Source organism: Uloborus diversus, chromosome 4 (genome assembly GCF_026930045.1).
Source record: "Uloborus diversus isolate 005 chromosome 4, Udiv.v.3.1, whole genome shotgun sequence".
Taxonomy (NCBI): Eukaryota; Metazoa; Arthropoda; class Arachnida; order Araneae; family Uloboridae; genus Uloborus; species Uloborus diversus.
The window spans coordinates 124419742-124441599 of record NC_072734.1 but is presented as its reverse complement, the minus strand read 5'-3'; the positions used below and the strand labels follow the sequence as shown (position 1 = coordinate 124441599).

At 32.3% G+C, this 21858-nt stretch overlaps 1 protein-coding gene across 1 annotated transcript; it reads right to left on the bottom strand.

Moving 5' to 3' along the window:
* Nucleotides 1-825: 825 nt before the first annotated feature.
* LOC129221215 (protein lin-37 homolog) lies at nucleotides 826-12878 on the bottom strand. Its single transcript, XM_054855670.1, has 10 exons — nucleotides 12622-12878; nucleotides 12347-12419; nucleotides 12210-12263; nucleotides 11819-11913; nucleotides 9183-9361; nucleotides 5581-5706; nucleotides 4160-4233; nucleotides 3314-3385; nucleotides 1691-1784; nucleotides 826-1037 (listed from the first exon to the last, which is right to left on the bottom strand). Exons 1-9 carry the CDS (start codon nucleotides 12650-12652, stop codon nucleotides 1721-1723), a joined length of 768 nt encoding a protein of 255 aa, XP_054711645.1. The 5' UTR covers nucleotides 12653-12878; the 3' UTR covers nucleotides 826-1037; nucleotides 1691-1720.
* Between the last annotated feature and the right edge of the window lie 8980 nt (nucleotides 12879-21858).

The window sequence follows — 21858 nt, the reverse complement described above, 5'->3', positions numbered from 1 at the left end:
TCATTTTATATTTGTTCACAATACGTTTTCATAATAATACAATTTTTGTACAAAATTATGAAATGTAGCAACGAAACAATATGTTTTCAAGCAATTTTTTAGAAATTTCAAATACTGGGTATTAATACCGGTATTCTGGTATCATGTTTTAAAAATACCGAATACTGGTATTGAATTTTTGGTCCGGTATTGCAATCCCTAAATGCAACTATTGACTGCTTATTTCTAGTATTGCTACTATGTAATGCAGTGGCTTCCAAGCTTTTTGTATCTGCACTCCCCTTCTTTCATATAAGAATTGGTCTGCCCCCCCCCCCCCCACCTGCCATTTTCGTAACCTCATTTTGTAATGCTATCCTAGTACAATTTTTTTGTTAGAAAATATATTTGTTTAGTTATTTTATCGTAATATGAGTACTGATAGTTTTACTGCACTTGAAAAATCAAACAAACTAACAGAAAAATAATGTGGAAATAATACAGCATTAGTGAAATGTGAATACAACATTAATGCAATGTGTAGGCTTGATTTTGAGCAAAAAATTCTCTCACACCATTATGTCATTGAAAAGATATTTTTGTTTTAAGTGCACAGGCTTAAACCTGAATGCCATGGAGGTGATTTTTTGGCACCGAATTGACTTTTTTTTGCTCAAAAATTTTAGTAATAGCCTTTTAAATAATTCTTTGACTTACTAGATGGGTGCACCACCTGAATTGGAAAATGGAAATATAATAACGTGATTCATATTGTTTCTTACATAAACATTAATGCTTTCTGAAACCAAATTAAAATGTAAAAACAAACATTTTTCAATGCTTTAATACACAGCAATAATTACATGAACAATCACAATCCTTAAAAATTGTGTTTCTGTCACAACTATGCACAAGCTTTAAATAAAATTTTAATGTATAATACAAATAATGTTAATGTCTTTAATCACTGCAGTAAGTGATGCTACAACACTTTGAAAATTAAATAATTAAAACAGCAAATCTGGACAGTTCAAATGGATTACTTCTCACTGGTTTATCTGAAATATTTAGCAATATCATCAATCAAATACAGAAGGCTCTATTTTGTTGAAAATAAATACTGATTGAAAAAAATATAATTATGTAAATATCACTAGGAAATTATGCATTATTTCTGACACAATTCCTTCTTACTAAACATTCATTTTATTAGAAATAAAACCATTCCTTTGTGTTGAAAATAAATTGACAAAAAACTTTTTAAAAGCAGATATTGCTAGCGACCGTTTTTCTCCGGGTTATAAGGAACCTATTTTTTAATGCAGAAGACAAAAGGTTATGGAAGAAAGAACATGTGATAAATGCATTGAGAACAACTGTAAGTAAGTTGTTTTAACTTTTTCTACTAGGTTTTATTCCATGGCCAATGGGATTTTTCACTTGAAATTTAATACCTTTTTGACTCAATTTGCAATTTTCCTTATTGATTATTTTCATCTGCACTTCATTGCTCTCATAGCTAATGGCTTCTTTGTTTTTTTGCCATTTTAATCTTTTTTATTGCTTTTTTGTTGCATGGGTTCTTTTATCCATAAGCTTACATGTTCTGCATTTAGTTGCAAAAGTTGATTTCTTGTAACTGTGCAAACATTAACAATTTTAGAACTTTATTCATTTGTTGACTGATAAAAAGCATTTTATTTTCACTTACTTGTGATTTTATACATCACTGTTGTAATGTTCAGTTGGTAGGATTCAAAGCATCCCAAGAATCGTTTGCTGGCAGTTCATCTCTTTCTTGAGATCTGCATTAAAAATATATGTATATATAACTGGGCCTTCAATATTTATAAACTTTTGAGTGGGCAAAAAAAGCATGAATATAAAATTTTTACAGCATTTGCACATTTTAATTTCAAAAAAGTAAACCAAAACCATGGGGCTTATAACCTAAGAAATAAAGAATCTTGAATCAACCCCACTTGAGCCTCATGTATTTTGTAATAGAAAAAGAACAAAGTCGAAATTCAAAAAACGACCGTTTCGTCATTCAATCAAGTTCCTAACATACGTATGAAATTCTTTTATTCAGTATACGAGGGAGAATGTATTCATATTGATATTTTTTCTGAATTTTTCTAAGTACTTTATACTTTTTAAAGATATTCAACATAAGTTTCTGTAATAATTAAGTCAATTGTTTGTACTTGTGGAATTATTCTGTGGTAAAAACCCAAAGTAAAAGTTTATATTTTCTGAAAAATATTTTTCTTTCAAAAAAAAAATGCATTTTCTTGACAGTAATGTTAAAAATTTGCCCTTGTTTGAACCCGCCCCCCCCCCCCCCTTGAACTCTGTGTGTTTGAGCACACCCACTGATTTTCAAAACTCAACGCCACTGCAGAGAGAAACACAGTTTTTAGGACAAAACGTTTGGCCAGTTTACCGTGTGGCTTGTTTACTTATCCCCACTCAATGACCAACAGCTGCATTTCTCCAAATCCGAATAGTTCCCAAGAGTTTAAAATGTACTCTCTACCCCAAATAATGGGTTCTACGTTCACTTTAGATGTCGGCAGATTTTTTTCCTGTCAGCTTCTGAAATGGTAGTGCATTTTCTTAATGGGAGAAATACAATGTTATGGTTTCTTGTGGCGAAAGGGTGTTACTAACTTAATTCTCTGTTTGCCTCCATTTGTGATGAACAACCTGTTGTGTTAGAAGTGAACTGTAATCTAGGGGATTTTTAATGATCTTCTTATCTCTCTCCCCCCTCCCATGGCGAAACTAGACAAATTTTGCTGATATTGTCTGTCAGTGTCAGTTTTAATGACAGAGTAAAAAGCCTTTTTACAAAAAAAAAAGCTGTGTCTGCATCCAGTTAGGTGAGTGTTCCCTTTAATGAAGGTTCATAATAAGGGGTGTCCGTTGAGTGAGGTTTCACTGTAGTTTCAAAAAGAAACAAATAGTGAACCGATCAACAGGAAGTCATTTTATGCAACATTTTACAGCTTTATATTTCACGTCAAAATATTCAAAAAAAAATACAATTTTTTTTGCTTAAAGAAACCACTCCCACACGTGTGATTCCTTGGGCAAAAAAAAAGTTTTAATTATTACATGTTTTGAAATTAAATATAGATTTGTCATATGCGGGAATGCCTGCTTTTTCATGGACAGTTGCTTATTAGTAAACATCTGAGCCATTGTAGCATAGCAGTATTCGAAAAAATCACTGGTTCAGTTCCACATAGTGATTTTAATCGGAATTTTTTTTTTTGCAATTTCTTATATTTTTAATAATAAGAAATATAAACTGAATGAGGAATACTACTTTTCAAACATCTCTCTCAATATTATGCCACTTTCGATGAAACGATCTTCATTGACTCTGTAGCTTTTCCACCTATGAAAAAAATGGGAAAAAGATCAACTGAAATTGCAAGTAACACAAAAGAAATGCACAATAAATCAAGATCATCTACAAAGCTTAGGCAACCTTAATTCTCACTACTGAAGTTTTTTTTTAAAAGCCGAGGATAAGCAGAAATCGCGGATAATCCGAATAATAGGTAAAAAACGACACTTACTCTATATAATAGCTAAAAAACAGTAATAACAGAAAACATTGCTGCATTGCATTTACTAACATTGAAAACAAATAATATATGCAAAATCTAAAAGCGAACAATAACACAATCTTACGTTAAAAGAAAACAAAAATGTGAAAAGACCTGTGGATAATCCGACAGCCAATAATCAGGACTGTTACTATTTTTTGCTATAAGTTTTTAAACTTTCTTTTGTTTAGTGTTGTATATAATTCCTGAATTTGCTGCATGTAAGGTGAAAAAAAAATTTGCAACAGAAACTTTCAACTTCACACTAAGTCTAATCTTCTATGCATGTGTTTTCCAAGCAAGTTTTTGAGTTATGACCTACTAATTGGTTGAGAAACAACTTTCGGTGAATTGCAAGGTGCAATACTCTACTGACTGCATTTGATTGTTATTAAATAAAAGTCCAAACAGGACCGTTTATGGCTTCAATTATGAATAAGATAAAACATTATGCAATGATTATACAAGTTTTAGCATTGATTACAAAAAAATTTCTAACTGCTTATAACGCAATGAATTTACTGTATTGATAAATTTTTAAACTCAAAGCAGCAACTTACTTCCTTCTTACAGCTTTCCACCTTTGTAAATGATTTTCCAGCAACAACTCTCTGGGAACTATGGCCTGTTCATCCTGTTCAAAATAAAATGATTTAGAAATTTCAAGAAATAATTATCTACACTGAAAATAAATGAAGTGTTGAAAACATAAGTGGCTTCTTCAAAAACTCACTCTTTCAATAGATGTAAGACTTAAAAGTTTACCAAAATATTGGGGAATTGCTACATTATAAATATGCATTATAAAGATTTAGAAAGCAAAACAAAAAAAAATCTGGGTTTTCTTTAAATCTAGTTTAGGCTACTCTATAATTCCAAACTTTATACTGCAAGATGAATTAAAATTTAGGTCAAAGCAAATAGAATTTACATGCAAGCTTATAGACTTTTTTTTGCATATTTTGAAACCAGATTACCAACTCATATTTTTATCTCAAAATAAAAGTAAGAGTTCAGAAACTCAATGTATATCAATGGTTTGATAGAAATCATAATTGATGGAGAGGGGGGGGGAGGGAGGCAAGGAGGATTTTCAAAGCTTATTACTTGTTTTGGATTGTCTGTTCTCAGTAAATTGATATTCTGTAGCATTAATTAATGTTTTCTATGAGATAGCAAAGGATTTAAGTAGAGTGAATTAACTGATATTGTACCTACAATAAATTATTAAAGGATCTCCCACTAAGAACTTCAACCATTGAATTAAAACCAGTCTTTTTTTTTTTTTTTTTTTGCAATTCTGTGAAATTGTCCTTTTTTTTTATCAGATACATTATGGGATATGGGACACAAAAACGCAACTAAATTAAAAACAAAGCTTCTTTCCCAAGCAAGAATTCAAGAAGAAAGCAGCTTTACAAATATAAATCATCAAGGTTGCTATATTTGAATAAAAAATAAATTGTTTTACCCATTAACAATTTTATTATTTTTGAGAAAATAGCTATAAAAGTGGCTTTTTTTTCAAGAAAATTTTATAAATTAAGGCATTTGTACAATATACATATTCAGTTTTGAATGTTGGAATTTTTTTAGCTTGAACTGTTTGTTCTTTAAGTGTCCTGTGATATTTCTCACTTTTGCCCGGAAATATCGTAGCACGAGACAGAAAACGAAAGTTTAGCTCGTGATTTTCACAGGAACAAATGGGGAAGGGGGGGGGGGGAAAGTGATTAGCTACATAAAATTTAAACTAGAGCTAGGGGGGTTAAGGATGTAACCCTTTCTGAAACTCAGAAATTTTCATTTTTTGTACACATAAAAAGAATAAAATTAATCAGATGGGTGCATCAAATGTCGCCTTAAATAAAGCAAAATGCAGCACCTTTCTAAAAATTTCTGGGAGTTTTATAGCATTGATCAACTAGCTTTTCCACCTCAAAACAAATATCGTAATGACAAATTTCTGAACAAAACTAACAGAACAAATAGTGAATTCTTCATCTGGTTGTGGAATAGGGGAGGGTATCTTTAAGTCTCTCCCGAAGTTGGCAACGGGGAAGGGAGGCGGCAGGTGGCGAACTTCTGTAGAATCCTCCTCTGAAGCCTAAAATAAAGAGAGAAAAAATATTTAATACATCAGCATACTATCACATCTTAATCAAAAAATTAAGAAGAAAGACACTTTCTATTTTTTATTTTGTTTTAAACTGATAGTATGACTTACATCACTATAAGTGACTACACAAAACATCACTTGCAGGGGGGAAAAAATTGTTGTGCAATTAGTATCTATTTTGAAAATATTTTTCAAAACCTATGCACAGGGAAAAATGCAAAAATAACTTTTGTACACTGAATCATGACAGTATGACGGATGATGCAATAACTTGGTGAAAGTGAGCAGTGCTAAAATCAAGAGAATTCTTTTTGCTTACTTTTGCTGCTTTGTCTGGGTCAAGTTTACATACCCCATGTCCAGCGTAGCAAGTATTCAAAAAGTTACTAATTATGAGCCTAAACCAGGGGTAATAATAGTACATGATGCAAGCACACACAGATACATTTAAACATTTTATTTCCTACTTGTAAATATTTTAAAGTTACTTAAAAACTTCAAATGAGAAATAAAAAAGTCTTTTTTCTTTTTAATTTTGCTGTAAAAATCCTCATAAGCTAATCTGATATTAATTTTACAGGTCAATGATTCAAATCTGTACCTCAGAAAAAGGGTAACGTAAGTCACATAATCGCTACTTTACAGGAGATAGGAAAAACATTTGTCTGGCATTCTAAGGATACGAATTGCACTTTTTTATCACTGGTAAATAATTAAAGGATTTTTTTTATTTTTACAATTACGTTTGCCTGGCATGATATGGGCAAGGAGTCTACATACAATGCAGTAATAATAAGAAAATCACAATTTTTGGACTTATGTCAGTCTGGCCTTGAGGTACAGAAAATACAAAGTTATTATTTAAAGTAATCCTTCACAAATAATTATTTTTGGTCATCTGTGATCAAATTTATCTCTTTCCGGGACACGAAGTAATCTGGCCAGGACGCCACTGGGACGTCAGGCAAGCCTTATTAGCCACATTTTAAACCTATTTAAAGTTTCCCTAAAAACGATAAAAAATTGCATCAGGTGTAATTCGCAACTCCAGCGCTCGAATATGCTACCTTGCGGTGATTTATAAAATTAAAGAAAAAGGTAAAACATTGCGTTCCACCTGTGTCTGTTGGTAAACATAAGCAGTTTGTTATGAGTATTTATTAACGCATTCGATGTGTCTTAGATTGCTTTCAGCAACAGAAATTGTTTCGTCCCTTAATGGGATTCTCCAGCTTCTCAAAATAATGTTAGTTTTCATTATTTCCCTCTAAAATGTGAGATGATTGTAGTAAATGGTGGAAATGTAAACACAAGAAAACTCTGGATTAACAAACTCCGCATTAGTATAAATTCTCGTCTGTTCGATGCATTTTTTTAAAAAGAGGATAACTTTATACCAGGTAAATTTGTTTTTATTTTTTTGTGTGAATTTATAAAAAATTCTTTTTTTTAATCTTAAGCTCGAAAGAAGAATTTAATAACATTAGCAAAAGAATTAAGGCTTTCATCTCCACCTAGTTTAAAAATAATTAATTTAACTAACCTAATTTTACTGCAGAATTTAGTTGGAATGGACAATTTGCAAAATATTTTCTTGAATATATTATCATAGAACAAAATGGAAAATGTTTAACACTGAGAATTTTCATGGCCAAAATAGTGAGATTTATAGTTTAGGGTTATAGTGGTAGTATTGTGCAAGTAAAGAACCCTTGGCGAGATTTCGCATATCAGTTGTAAACCATTTTTATTTTTATCATGTGTGGAGTTCCATCAAAAATTGATAAATATCGAATTCAACATCATAGAAATGGCTGTTTTGGAACAACAAACTCCATGTTTTGCATTAATTTCTGACGTTTAGTAATGCTTCTTGTATTCTCATTTCTTTCTAAGTGCGCCAGAATATCCACAAGACTTTAAAAAGAATAAAACAAAAAAGTCATGCATACAATCAAAAATTACTAGGTTTATTAGCATTTTCTACGCTAAGGCGTGCGTTTGTTTTACCTTTTTCATCCGCAATCAGACGGTGGCTGCAGTGCCCCTTATAGTTTGTTGAAGTTGCCAATCCATGTTTATACAATTAAACTTCTGTAATAACCAGGGCTGCGGAGTCGGGAGGAAAATGGCCGACTCCGACTCCGGATTTTTTTTACATTTTATTTTAATTGTATTTTTTCAACTCCCTCTCTAATTTCAGGGGAAGGGGGAAAACCTCTAAACAGAAATTGAAACATTTATTCCTTTTGATGAAAATTTTGCATTTTGTTTTTATTGTAAACCCAAGATGCATACAACGTTAGAAATTCAATTTAAAAATCACATTTTCCAATAATTACTAGTTAAAAAGTGAGAGGACTTAAAAATCCCTTTTTTTTAAATTTGAAAAGGATTATCTGTAATTTTCCCCCCTTTAATGTTTAACAAATAGATATTGATAAAATCGTGTGCATTCAATTTTTGAAAGCTGTAACTTGAGAGAAAAAAAGCTTTTTTTTCTAAATCCAAGTTCTTCGGAGGGGGTGTTTGCCCCGGGGGACACCCATCTGGTAGATGACACCCAAAGTTAATTTCAGAGTTTATAAAAAATATAAGTAATTTAATTCTGAAAATTTTCACGAATATATTTTAAAAATTATTTCAATAAAATTTCAGCGAAAATTGGGCACATATACGTCAGGAGCTAATTTTACACAAAATGTGGCGGTATACAAATTTGTACGAATAGCTTTTACTATACCTATAATTCTTCTTTGCTAAATTTTTAATTTAAATTTTATTGGCTGCTTTAGAATTAAACTTAATATGAAGATTTTAAGATTAACTACAAATATTGAGTGTTGTAATCAAGAAATCATTTATATTTATTTTGTTCCATACTTTTTAGTGAGAACCAAGCTTATAGAAATAGTCTTAATAAAGAAAAAAACATTAGATTATTTCATCGAATCTTTTGGATTCGTGCTTTCGCGCCAGAACTTCTTTGAATTTGCCGATCACCCTTAAACGTTTCAACCTTAGCTACGGGCCTCGACTTACTAATTTGTTACGTTTTTTTTTTACTATTTTATGACTGAGATCGAACAAAACACTATATTTCTATTTTTATTTGAAAGCGATTACTTGAAAATGTTAGGCAACAAAACCGTTTGCTGGCAGTTGCTATCAGTTAAGTTAAAAAGTAAGCAAACTAGGGGACAGCTACAGAAAGTTCGGTAAGCACTCAAGCTAGCTGATTGCCATAAGGGCAGTTATTTTCTCATCAGTATCTTTTTACGCATGTAATCGAACCAATTGGTAGTCAGTTTTTAAAAAATGCAAGGAGAGTCAGTGAAAAGGAAAGAAAAAAAGAAGCCCGGAGTCGGAGTGGGCATATTTTCTGACGACTCCGACTCCTTAACCCAAAAATCAGTCCGACTCCGACTCCACAGCCCTGGTAATAACTAGGCACAAAAACTTACCTTATCGGTCTCTTCCACATTTTCAGGGTTATCTACTACTGGTTCTACTTTGGTCTCAGGGATGTCACTGAACAGTGATCGATTATTTATCCAGGCCCGGCAGATGGGGTATAGAGGGGTCTGCTCATTGAAAGGAGTCAAGTCTACAGCACGATCAAATAACTTCATTATGTAGGAATCTGAAATATGAATACATAAATGTGAGGCATACACATTCTAAGATGTTTATGTCAAGCTGAAATCATGTCAATTTCCACATCAAACCACTTACAATTGAATTTGGTTACAATGATCTTATTTATATAGTAACAATCTGGTGACAATCAGACCCTGATAATAAAGACAAGCAGGTGAACGGTATTTGCTGAAAATGTTCAAAGTTTGCAGATAAATTTTAATATTTTTCAAACAAATTTATGTATTATCACTTTTTTTGGCGAGCAACAAATGTTGGTTGTCAATTTTGACATTCCTCCAATTAATAATATTGAAAATGAAACAAAAGTAATTGAAAAAACTTGCTGGTTTCATTGTGGTACTTCACTTGCTTTCAACTTGAAATTTTTGCTGGTGGTCTTGATATAAGACTCGAAAAAAGTACAACGGTTTTTTTGCAGAAAACTTTTAAGAAATTATTTGTTCTCAGACAGTTTTAAATTTCATTTAGGTCTGGTAACAATGAAAATCTTTTGGTCCTTTAAGTTGTCTGAAGACTAGAATTTGCTTGCAACATTCTTATAATGATGACCCTCAAAATATTTTAGTTCATATTTTTTTTTTTTTTTTTGCAAAACGATACAGTGAGCGCCTTGTCAGGGCCGGATTTAGGGGAGGGCAGGCGGGCTACTGCCCCGGGCCTCCACAACAAAGGGGCCCCCACAGTAAAATTTTTACAAAATATCCTAACTTTCACGGATCGAAAAAAAAAATGGATATATACACATATATACAGATCAAAATATTCGGATATATTTTAAAGTATCGGATGTTTTCGGAAATATGATGATCTTTTCGAACCCTGATTAGGGGCCTCCACACTTCCAAATCTGGCCCTACGCCTTGTACCTGAATCAGTGGTTAATTGAATCAGCCGTGTTAATGAAATCAAATAATCAAAAAAAGAATGAAATCCAGCTTTAATATAAAAAAAACTGCCAAATATTGAATCAAACGAGCTGCTTAAATGAATGAAGAGTATATGACAGACCATTTTCCACAATCGTTGGGCATCAGTGAAGGCGTTTTTTCTTTACGCTCTTAAAGTAAAATGTTTTTTTTTATTTTGGTAAACAGTCAAAAGAGGAAGGATGCAGGGTTTTCCACTTTTAGTCAGTTTTCTTGGGAAAAGTGAAACAAAAGCACAGAGACATGGTGGCGATGGGACTTCTGCATTCCAGGCTTTGTCAGCGGCAGCGTTAACATTGAAATAACGAGGTGGGAATTCTGAGGACTTCAGGTAGCTTTATGACAGTGAAAAAAATAGTGCCTAAATTATTCACTACATATTTTTAGCAATCAACAGCAGCTACATTTTTTGTAGTTGAATTTTATTGTTACTTTTACATACTGTTTTACTATAAAATTATTCAAATAATCAAGGAATGAATATTTTTTGTGAATGGCAAGCTTCTATTGATACTTTATCTTGTTCGAGTAAAAATTAAATAAAAATCTCTTAAATTGCATGTAGAACTCCACATTAAAAAAAAGGAAATGCTGCGTTATAGAATAGGCATATTATAGAACTAATTTAAAATGATTGAAATGATCTATGAGGTTTACTTAAGGGAGGGGTAGGATTTTCAGCATCAAAAAATTCAACTTTTTTACAAATTTCTTTCAAGAAAATGGTTTTATTATTTATTAAAACCTTTTGCGTATTATTATGTATGGTTTTAAGAATATTCTATAAATTTTTGATCAAAAAATATCCACAGACATGTCAGTGACAGAGCTTTTCAGAGAGCACCTTTGGAGAAAGATGATTTTCGGTGCTCACTGTATCTCAGCTGACATTTATCTGAAACCAAATTCTATTCGAGTTTACTCAAAACATTAATTAATGCTCCCCCCTATGTTCTAAGATTTTTTTTTTAATTTAAAATATTTGTCGGCCGTTTAAAATTAAAAGTGCTTTTTTCCACAAAAACTCAACATGGGGGGAAGTTTTTTAAATGCAGAATGTGTGTACAAAATTTGAAATGGATCGGTCAATTGGTTTTAAAATGGGAGTAAAGAACACCGACTTCGAAAAAGTGGCTTTGAGAAAAACACGTTTAAAGTTTTAGAATCTAAAAGGCATCAATTCCAGCTCCATAGAAGACTGTCCCTGTAGCAGCTTTGATTTTCTCAGCCTTTTCTTTTTTCATTATTCATTTATATTATATTTAACTAACCCCAAACAAGCAGCACTGACGTTCTGAACGTCTGCAGTTGTCAAAGCTACATTGTGAAGGAATGGAAATAATACTTGATAAATTTGCCAATTTTGCTTGAAATTTCGGGAATATATTTTTGAAATGTTCAACAACAAGATGAGATAAAAAAGAAGAAATCACTTTTTTGAAACTGCAAAACTCGACCCCTCCCTTAATAGAACAAGCAAATCATCAGTCAAGCAGATAGATCTTACGTACTTGTGTTCTTATTCAGCGTATCGTCCCTACGGCGGCGTTTCCTTTGTGTTCTAGTTGCTGGTTTTTTGGCTGGTGAAGAAACTGGTGACGGCTCCCTAGAATGGAAAAATTTGAACTGAACTGTAAATTATTGTATAGAAAGAATATTTATTGGAAAATAGTTAACTTTATCAAGCCAGCAGAAGTAAAGATGAGAGTGGAGAATATTTTCTGGAAGGCAAAAAAAATATGAAAAATTTCATTATGATATTCATATTATAAAAATATAACCTGTAGTCATTATCAAAGCAAAAACTTTAAACTACTTTTGTTCTTATTTTTTACCCTAGCTAAGTCAATGAAAATCCATTCTAAACATTAATTAAATAAATTTTCTAAAAAATGTACTCACTTTTTTATAATCACATCCAAACATTTATTGCTCTCATCCCCTGATGTTGATGGACTGTAAGAAAAATGTATCTTAAATAATAGATTATCAAACAGTAACAAAGGCAAAAAAAAAACTTAATTATTTTTCTGACATACCTTTCATCAGTCTTCTCCACAATAAATTGCAAAGCCTCTTCTAACTTTGACCTAGCATTTTCAAGTTCAGGAGCTAGAGGTATGAGGAGAAATAGAAAAAAATTTAATTGCGTTGTATTTCTCAATGCTAAATGCAGACTACAAACGTCAAAATATAAACATCTCTCAATGTTGTACTTCTCAATGATAAATGCACAGACTACAAACATCAAAATATAAACATCTTAATGCGAAAAGGATTTGTAGTAGTACATTTAAAACACTAAAAAAAATACCTGTCTTTTCCTGCTTGATTTTAAAAGCCATATTACTTTTAGTGAACGATTTATAAATTTGCGATCAAAATACCCTTAATCTTTAATTATTGGAAGAGATAGATAGACAGAGACATAAAAGAATCATTAGGATATAGGATTTGTTTCACTAATGAATACTTATTGCTATTAATTCGATTTCGCAGTTGTTTACGAATTACATTTAGGAAAAGTCAACTATTAAAGAGATTTGGCAGAATTGAAAACGGAGCTCTCTCGCTCGCTTGGAGAACATACAACGGTTTACAGTTAATGGCTGGATGTCATTTCGCTAAGGCTCTACGCGATTTCACTATTGTGTTATAAATAAAATACAACGTTATGTTTGAATTCTATAAGAAACTTTAGTAATAGTATTATAAATAAAGCAATGTGGTTCTAATTTCTGCGTAGGAAGTTTTTAGATCCACATTTTTAGATGTGTGTATCATAATCGCGATTATCATGTGACGGAAGTGAAATTGTTGTTGTTTTGAAATTTCATTTCATTTCATGCCCATTTAAAATTTGTCATGTGTTGTACTTGAGAGATATTTTAAAGAATGAGATTACAACTATGTCAGATGAAGCTGCTGAAGTGAGAAAAGATTTCTCTTTTCAACATTTATTTATTTTTGCAGGTTAGAATGTGTAAAAAGTAATTTCAGTTTTAAATTAAATATCGCTATTTTATGTTATTCTCCTACTTTGTCACGTTTGTTAAAGATTTCGAGGAGAAGGGGAAAAGTTCTCAGTTTATAAACAAAGTAATTTTTTTTTCGCATTCCATTTGCGTATTATCCCGTTCTTGTTCCGTGGTAAATACTTTGATTGAAAAATGTAACTTTAAAATTCAAATTTGTTTATACTCTTATAAAGTATGTTGAACTCACAGCAATATCAGTAATCAAGGGTTACTACATCAAAGGTAACATGCATTTTATAACATTTAATTTTGTTTTCATTCTTGAGAAATACGAGCAAATTATGTTTGCTTGTATCTTTTCCTATGGGATGATAACTTTTAGCTTATTCTCCACGTTTGTCTCAAAGGCAGATCCAGGAGTTTTTCAAGGGAGGGGTGATTAATTTTTATTACTTACCCTCTACTACAAATCCTGGGTTGCAAATGTTGATCACCAATGTTTCAGACATCAATCCCAAAACATTTTTGGGGAAGAGCCCAGAATCTTATCTTTAATATCACTGAAGGTTGCCTAAAATTGCATGATAACCCTCAATATCGAAGAATTACTGGTCTGACGCCCCTCAAGGTAGGGGCAAATTGTAGCTCCCTTGTATCCGTGCCTGACTTGCCTTCACATGACAAGGTAGAGTTGTGCCTTATGGACCCTCTTTAGTGTGCTTACTTGTAATTGTGGGTATCAGTGTGAAGGCAGGGAGAAGGAGGGTCGCTCTTATCCAGGGGTCTGGCCAGAGGATATTTGGGTCCGTTAACGGACCCTTCACAAGAATCCGATCAACCAAAACGAACCTTTCACAAAATCCCGGTCAAACAAAACGGACCTTTCACAAAATCTCGATCAAACAAAACGGACTCTTCACAAAATTCTGATAAACAAGATCGGATCTTTCACAAATTGTTTATTGAAAGAACAAATCTGAAAGCAAAATAACGCATATTTCTGTGTATAAACCGATAGTTTTTGGAACCTTTTTTGAAGTCAAATTAGAGGGATCAGCTTATACAAAATCGGCTAATTTTGAAAAAAAAAAAATCAGCACTCTTGCGATGCTCCTGCAAACTATAAATAATTGCTACTTCCAAATAAATATAATGGTTGTTTGTTTGTTTAATCACAGCTAATTAGCAGCGGTGTTGTTGTAAACTTTTCTGAAAACGCATTGATAAGCACTTTTTCACCAGCTCATGATTTAATAAACAATAATAAATCTCGAGAATTGCGATCTCTTTGCATCCGCTATGGGAATCCGATTTTCGAATTTTTGATGTTTATTATGCTTTGTTAAGAGGTAAACAATTAAAATATCTTTTAATTTTTGTTAAAATCACGGAATTTATAAGTTTTAAACGAAATTCTGAGCTTTTTAAGAGTGTCTGGGGTCAAAAAGTTAAATGCTAAAAATGTACTATTCTGAATTTTATTTATTTTTTTGTTACAATTATTTTAAATACTGTACAGAAATATTTCTAGTATAATTTAACATAATGTAGAATGGTAGATAAATATTGATACTTAAGAGAGCGATGCCTCCCCCCCCCCAAATACCAGAAAAACACTCCAGAATGATATTCTCGACATAGAAGAGGAAAACACTCAACTTTTCCATTGATGCAGTTTGTGCCTTCTCTAAATTCTAAAATTTCGTTTTAACAAATTTTTTTTTTTTTTTTTTTTTTTTGCAAATTTATTTGATTTTTCACAAAAAACGGACCCTGTGAAAAATCCTGGACAGACCCCTGCTCTTATCCCCCCAACACAAATCTACACTACGATAACACAAATCAACGTGATGCACACTTCTTTGGTCCTGCCCCTCAAAAAGCATCGCAACAGTTCATGCTTTTAGTTTCGGTTGTGTCAGTTTGTTTTTGTTCTCATTCATCAGCAATCCTTGAGCATTTCAGCCCAGATTAGTCTGCATGATCCAAACTCTGTGTCCACATAATGACTCATCGGGCCACATTTTGAATGTGAGGTAGCTGAGAGCATGGAGACAGAATATGTCTGAACACCGGAACAGGTTAGAAAAAAATTTCTCCTGGGTAAAATCCTGTGGCTCTTTGTCTGCGGGATTCGGATATTCGGCATTTAGTTGCATTGCTTATTGACTTTTTCTATGTGATGCTACTTCAAAATTAATAAATCGAACTTGTTTCATACTTCAATCCTTTAAAAACATATTAAAAGCATTTCAAAATAATTTTTAAAACCTTTATATTTTTATATAGCATATTGGAGTGCTGTAATGGGATTCAAATAATGTTATAGAAATTAAAACAGAACTGAATATTTATTTCCTTGAAACAGATATTTTGTTTTATTTGTATTCATTATAACAGGACTTCCCTGTATTTTGTACTTCTTGTGCAATGAGGAAAATCTAATTTGGAAACATATTTTTCATGGGGGAGGGGGGGGGGTGAGGAGAGAGAAAAGAAAAACATATTTCATAAATAATATGATGATGTGGCAAAATATTCTTACAGCGTAGGTCCTGGTCAGAAGCAACTTCAGAGCCCATGCATGGTCTTAATTGTTTGCTTAAAAGAGCTTGCTAAATATTGTTGGGTAAAAGCATGTTAAAAACCATTGTTAGTTTGTTAGAAGATTTTAAGCAAAATCAATTTTGAAGGTAGCATCTGTAATTGGGCTGTTTTTCTCTTAAAAAAAAAAAAAAAAAATCACACATATATGTTGGATCTTCTGAAATTAAATCATGCCTACGTCACTGTTGGAGATCCCTGCTATATAATGTTTATTTGATTTAACTGGTGGTCATAATCTTAAATAGCCAATTCTAATTTAGTTCCTTTTAATGGTAGTTGATATGTATAAGAAAAATTTCTCAAGTTTCTTTCCTTCACACTTCAGCTAACTAAAAAATAAGAAATTTTTCTACTGTGTTCACCTCAAAAATGGAGAAGTTTTCCACAATTAAACCTCCAACATCAGAGTTAGAACCTTCCAATTAAAAAACAACCATTTTGTTTTTCTCAAATGAAATACTGCATTGTTTGCTTATTAGTAATAGAAAATTGTCAGGAAAGTGGCTGAAAAACATTCCTACACGCAGTCAAATCTCGTTTAAAACAACTCAAAGGCACCTGTAAAATTTATTTGTCTTAGAATTGTACTTCATCTTATGTGAGAAACAAAAAACAGCGTTATGTGTAAATGGGCCATGTCACTTTATTATGGAAAAATGTAGTCTGTAACATAACACTTTTTTCTGAAATAACTGTTTTATTTTCTATTTGATTCGGGGTTATTCATTAACTACATAAGGGTCCCGAGGGGAAGGAGGGGTTGGAAAAATCTCTACGTACCCTTACTTGGGGGGGGGGGGGATCAAACTCTTTGATACGTAATATTTTCCAAGTCTGTATTTTACATTAGAAATTGCACGGTTAAGTGATTTGGCAGAGATTATGTTCCATTTGGGCCTGGAAGGTAAGAAACGTGTTAGGATAAGTTGTTTTTCATTTGTTTTACAATTTGTTTGAATAGTGTAAAATATAATAAGAGTCGCACTGTGTATGGCATGTTTTATTTTTAATTAATATTGCATCAAAGCAAAAAAGTCGAAAAAACATTCAGTCTAGATTCTAACTTTTCAGTAAATATTTCTTTGTGCAAAAGGTTTAATTTAATAATGTGAATTTAATAACAATTCTAAGATTTGTTATTTTATTATTTTGAAAAATGAAATGAATAGGGTTGGGGAGGGGGGGGGAGAATCATGCATACCCTTACATGGGGGGAGGAAGGGTCAAAAATTACCTAAATCATCTTTAAGTAATTAATGAATGACCCCTTAGCACGTAATTTTAATTTGAGTTGTATGCTGCTTGGACAAACTCAAAATACAAAATTTTGAAATTACAAAAAAGAGCAATAGGAACAGGATCACAAATGTAATGAGCAGCAGTTTGTTTTAAGCATGTTTGAAAATTAAAAATTTTAAAAAACCCCGACTGAGTTGCAACTAAAATCAAGAGGGAAAATTGAAAATCCTTTTAAAAGCCTTATATTATTAAAAATCAATGTCAAATATTTTATTTGCTATGAAATAGAAACTGGCAACAGATAAAAATTTTAAATCATTGCGTTTTATTTCCTTGTCGGCCAACAATGAATTCGGTTATCAATCGCGTTAATTAAGGCTTAACCGTTATTAAAATTTGCTTTAAAAAAACGTTATAGATTGAATTCTGTGAAACATGGAAGTTCCAAACACATTCTATCAGACACGGAAAAAAAATTCTCTTTATTTTGGTATTAAATTTTTAACTGTTTTCATTGCAAAAAACCTTTTAGAGGTTTTTAACTAATATCTTCTTTAATTAATGTCATTCAAAGACGCAACCTAGCTAAGAACACTCTCAATCAACTCTCCTTTCGAATAAATTAATTTTTTTTTTCAAAATCGATCCATCCATTTAGGCATTAGAGTCACAGACAGACACACAGATTCATAGATACACAGATACACGGACACGTCAATCTTATAACCCCCTTCCTTTGTGTGTCGGAGGTTAATAAATGAGGTTTGGATGTATAATATCCCATTGTATAATCCTGGCATGTTTCAAATTAGTTCTTGCTTGCAATTGTGCACTGAATATCTGATGTACTGAGTAAATAAGCATTCTGTCTTCCTTGCAACTTGTGTGTGCACAATATCCCATGCAAGGGCGTGCAGAGGGGGGGGGGAGAAGGGACACCTGTTGGCCCGGGCCCAAACCTGAAGGGAGCCCAACATTTTTAAAATATAGGGGTAAACAATATGGAGGGGCAGGCCCGCGCCAAGTCTGATCCGCGCCATCGTGCAAATGTCTTTTGAGCGCCTATATGCAGTAACGTTCGAGCAAAATACAGTTAACTCCTGGGGTTGGGTTTTATAGACAAATGTAATATGGAAAAAAATACGTTTGGCATTTAATTTATTTAAAGAAAAACAATGAAAATTTTTAATTTTGGAACACATTGTACATTATTGCCATAGAGCAGGAATTAGTAAATAATTTTATCTCTTCTCAATGGTTTTTATTTCATATCTTGAAGTTATTCGAGTAAGAGTGGATGTAAGGAAGGGGTGATCAAAATTGACTTTTGAAATATTGACTTTTTCTCTTGGAAACCTTGCATTGAGCTGCTGTTTAAAAAGAGTTGGCCAGTTTCAATTAATCAAAGCATTCCCCCCCCCCCCCCCAAGAATTAAAAAAAAAATTCTTGAAATTTGATTGAAATAATTATTGCTTATGTTAGTCTAATAAGTAGGAGAATGTCGGGCAAAGTGAAATGGTTAAGATCACCGAGTTTTTTCAAAATGAACAAATCGAAAAATTGTTTTGAAAATTACAGTATATAAAGAAAGAACATTGTATTTTATAATAAAACTTGCGTTGAAACAATATTTTTTATTTTTGGCAGTAAATTCGAGTCTTCAAAAAGAAGTGGAAAATTTCCCCTTTTTTTTATGGGGCAAAGTGAAAAATAAAATATTTTTCGAATGAAATTTTTTCAATTCGATTATAAAATATGTTTTTGATTAAAAAAATCAGTAAATAAAAGGTTGAATGAATAAATGAAAAGATAATGAAACAATAAACGAATTAAATGAATAAATCAATATATGAATAAAAATAAATGAGCGAGTTAAAGAAAGAATAAATAAGAAAACAAGTGAATGAATAAATAAGTGAATTACTAAACGGGAAAAAATGTAAATTAATTAATAAATGAAAATGTAAGTGATTTGCATTAAATGATTGAGTAAGTAAATAAAACAACCTATTTCAATTTTCCCCTTCCGCTTTGCCCCATATGGTACTTGACTGTTTGTACAATTTATTTAAAATGCAAATAAGCTTAATATTAACTTAATTACTACTGCATTGAATATTAGGAGGTCCGAATTAATACCTAAAATGCTAATAACAAGAACTTTATCATTTTATAGTAACAAAAACAATTTTTGACTTACAACAAAATATTACAATATGAGTATCAATTTTTTAAAAATTGCCTGTATTACCAAATGCTTTAATCTTCAGCGGTATTTTTTTCCTGACTGGAATAGACTATATACGATACTACATAGTTAAAATAAAGCCAGATAGATGGAGCTAAAAGCAGAGTAAATATTTCACTATTTCACTTTGCCCCTCTATTACACTTTGCACCATGTTCCCCTACTTTTTAAAAAATGGGAAACAGCTGTCATTCAGATTAAATATCTAATATTTGATATAAGCAAGATGTCTATTTCTGGATTTCATATTGATCAATATTTAGTTTGTTTCTGAAATAAATGTTTCAAAATGTAGAAAATTGTGAAAAACCCACTTTACCGAGGTAGTGGGTTTTTCCAAGTATGCCTGCCCGAAAAAATCCGGGCGTGTTTTTTCGGGCTGGGCCCGGTTTGACGAATCCTGCCTTTGATATGCTAATGCCTTTTTGAAAAAAGAAACCATTTTAAACTAGAAAGTCACCCGTCATGGTATGACGGGTGAAAATTTGCTTCTATGTGCATTTGAACGCAGCGATGGCCTGTTTGGTGATATTTTGGTAGTTTATACGTTAAATTTGGCAGTTTACCTCTAACTCCAGTGGATTAAACATTAACTCCAGTAGATAGCAGAGCGGTCATTGTTGATCATTTTCACGTTTCTTTATTCTCCTAAAATGAGTTTACCAATAAAACAGTTAAGTCAAAGATAAAGCATTTCCCTGCATGTTAAACATTACCAAAACATATTATCAAATTATCATGCTGTGGCGCGAATTTCATTGTTGAAACATGCCGGTTATTCGATCATCAGCCATTATTTATATGAGGATATCAAAGTTAACATCGTTCTAAATATCTCTCTCATCTCTAATTGATAAATAATTACTGAAAGTTTTATGCCTGTCAAAGCATGACAACAGAGTGCTGAATGGATTTCCCTCTAGAGAGAATATTCCCTCTTAAAATCTAAAACTGAACTCTGATCAAAAATTCTAAAATGTGGAACCGTTACAAAAGGCATTGAATTTAATATCAAAAACAACTACAGTCTCTCCAAAACTTTTTTTTTTAAATTTTATACAAATAGTTAAAGAAAGAAAGGGGGGGGGGTGGAATCGAGTACCTAATAATGATCAAGTCGTTACTTTTCGGAACTAAAAAGTTAATCTAACTTTTTGTCTACCATACAGAAATATTACGCAGATCTAAATGATATACAAATGTGCTTACTGTATTATTTATGTATAATAACACAAAGCAGTGGAATTACCACAAATTAAAAATCACAAAAAGACTATAATTGCACAAATTATAATACAAGATATTCACCGCAAGAACCAAAATGAGGACATAGCAAATTTCTTGCGTCTCGTATGCTCAACCATGTGTACTACCGAAATAGAATTCACAGCTCCACACTAGAAAGGAAAATGCTAATGTATGCATTAATAAAAGTCACTTGTTTTCAGTGTAAAAGATTGTGTTTTGAATAGCATGTTTGACACAACAAGGCAATAATTTTTCAATTGTGTCAATGAGCAGTATAATTTTACCACCGCCATTAGATATGCAATCTCACTTTTTTGATTAGAGTTTTTTCCCCTTTATTTGGAGCATTTTAAATCGGTAGAGCTCGGCGCCTTTTTTGACTCTGGTGCCGTCGTGGGCCTCACAGCCTTGCACCTGGGGACGGCGCAGCCCTGTGGAGGCGGCCCCTAAAAGTCATTTGTGACGGACCCCAAAATTTCTGTGCACGCCCCTGATCCCACATTGCTTTTAAAGATTTGGCATCTTTTCACCCTCACTGTTTCTTTCTTTTTCAGTAGATTTTAAATGGAGAATCAGAGGGATGAATACCGTCCATTGTTTGGCAGTGGCATCACAGACAAACCTCTTTTTGGTGTGTCCAACACAAGGGTAAGGAACTAACATTTTCAGTTTTGTTAAAAATGACTCTTTTTGATCATTTGACATGGATTGAAAAATAGACAAAACTGAGCATTTGCCTAGGGTATGATCCCCGAAGCAGAATACAAAGAAATTTGCGACCTACGTCGCAGATGGCTGAGCTGCAGAACAATTCTGTTCAAAGTGAGAGAAAAATTCAAATTTTCTGCAGAAATTCTACAGATTTCTGTGAAATTTCTGCAGATTTTCTGCAAACATCTTCCAACTCAAGATAGAATTTTGCAAATTCTGCAGGTCTCTTTAAATTAGAAGAAAATCTAAAATTCTCGGAAATTACAATAATTCAGCAGTAAGCTCATCAAAAATGTTGAATTCGATAAGTCATCTGCAGGAATTTCAGATTTATTTCGAACTTAAAGAAATCTGCAGAATTTGTGCAAATTCAGCAGGTTTCTGCAGGAATATCGTATTGATTTTTCTAGCGTTTCTGGTTCCCCTTTTCCTTATTTTTCCCGATCAATCTTCATCCACTGCAATTTTCTCCCAAAAAACGAATGTTTTGGTAACATGCTAACATTGTAACACGTCCAT